Source organism: Trifolium pratense, linkage group LG5 (genome assembly GCF_020283565.1).
Source record: "Trifolium pratense cultivar HEN17-A07 linkage group LG5, ARS_RC_1.1, whole genome shotgun sequence".
NCBI lineage: Eukaryota > Viridiplantae > Streptophyta > Magnoliopsida > Fabales > Fabaceae > Trifolium > Trifolium pratense.
In genome coordinates, this window is record NC_060063.1 from 42965391 (window position 1) to 42967345 (window position 1955).

A 1955-nucleotide genomic window follows, 5' to 3' on the forward strand; every position below is an offset into this window, starting at 1 on the left:
GAGGCTAATCTCTTTCAAGCAAGTTAGAAAGTGCCTGCGATTACGATTTGACGAGTAGATTTGGGTCCTCGAATAACATGAAGTTAGCTAGAGGCGGTCTAGGGTTCCGATCGAAGGGTGACAATGTGAGAGGCGTCATAAGGTTGTAATAAAGTGACAAAGTATAATACGACAGCTAGAAAATTCATGATACCAATTAAAAGAAAATTCTTTTTTTTTTCCCCAAAAATAAAAAACAAAAATGTATAATTATAAGAGAATAAGTTTTATCATCTAGAAAAAATTAACAAACACAGCTTGTTACCCACTTATCTTTCATATTGATATTAATCGTAGTCTTGAATATATATTAGAAAAAATAGAAGATCATAAAATCACTATAAATATGGGCATAATTTTTTTATTTTTTTACCAATAACCATTCATCTCTTGAGTTTTTGGATTGGAAATTAGGATTTGGGAAGGACATATACATGCAACCGATACCAAACACCTGGCGTCACGGCGAATAGTAGCGACAACGTTATTCCCATCATCTTATGTCGGATCAACACGTGTGTCATAGGGTCAAGTTGACTACTTTACATTACATGCCCATAATATCACGTGTGGACCCTACTGTACACGTGTATAAGACTTCTTTAAATGGACATTATAATATAGACTTGGTTAAAAGGGCGTTATTACGTCCACAAATCCTAACTCAACTGATAAAAATGTCAAAATTGTTAATGTTGGACGTCTGGAACGAGGTTCGAATACAAATCACTTCATTTTGTGTGTGTGAATTTTTAATGGCTTTGTCATTTCGTCTATCAACCAAAAAATAATAAAAAAGGCTGATATTACTCAATTCGAATAATCAGATATTCAATGAACCTAAAAAATAAAGTTTTGTAGTCAAAAGTTTTCTTTTTTGCGAGTTAGCATCATATATATATATATATATATATATATATATATATATATATATATATATATATATATATATGTGTGTGTGTGTGTGTGTGTGTGTGTATTTTTTATAATAAAAAATTTATTATAAGGGAGTACAAAGGAGTACTCAAACCCTTACAACAAAGAGCACCAAACTAAGTGCTCAGAATACAAGACATAAGATTTAAACACCAAAAAGGAAAAGGAGTACAAGTCTTACTCTCATACAGATTAGTGAACCACAACAAAAAATGAAGTTTGATTGTCTTCAATAACGACGAAACATCCGAAATATTGCCCTTAAAAATTACTTTATTGCGAAGATTCCAAATATTCCAAGTGGTTGCCAACCATACCAAGTACCGGACACGACCTTTGTCTTTCATTTTGAGAAAATCACCAAATAAAAGAAAATGATCTCTACCTTCGACTCCAGTTTGTAACGATGTCCCTAACCAAGATAAAACTGTGTTCCATACTCCCTTACTAAAAGGACATGAAAAGAAAAAATGTTTTTCGTCCTCAGCTTGTTGAAAACAAAAGACGCATGATAATTCATGATGACTAGTCAAAATACCATGGTGATGAAAAGTTGCTCTAGTTGGTAATCTGTTTAATAATAACCTCCAATCGAAAACATTTACTTTCGAAGGAACATCCGACTTCCAAAGGTGCTGAATGGCCTCGAGCACATGAGCATCTTGAAGCTCTACCTGCCGCAGGTCTAATAAATACGTGTAACAGGATTTAACCGTGAACAATCCATTCGAATCCGGAATCCAGCGCCACTGATCGTGATTATTGTTGTGAAGGGAAAAACCATCGAACAGACCTTGTAATTCAGTAAGCTGCTGAGCTTCGTTCACACTCAACGATTCAGACCAATTCCACTTCCATAATGGCACTAAACCATTTCCTTGCAGACTTTCAGAAACCTTAACATTCTTGATCGCTTCTTTAGCATACAAATCAGGAAAAATATCACAAAAAGTCTGATTTCCGTACCATTTAAATTGCAT

At 34.1% G+C, this 1955-nt stretch overlaps 1 protein-coding gene across 1 annotated transcript; it reads right to left on the reverse strand.

The window, feature by feature from the left end:
* Positions 1–1091: 1091 nt before the first annotated feature.
* Positions 1092–1955, reverse strand: LOC123886728. Its single transcript, XM_045936020.1, has one exon. The coding sequence runs from the start codon at positions 1953–1955 to the stop codon at positions 1092–1094; it is 864 nt and encodes a 287-aa protein (XP_045791976.1).

Coding starts and splice junctions, on each gene's coding strand:
- LOC123886728 (XM_045936020.1), bottom strand. CDS start 1,955: ATGCAATTTAAATGGTACGGAAATCAGACTTTTTGTGATATTTTTCCT.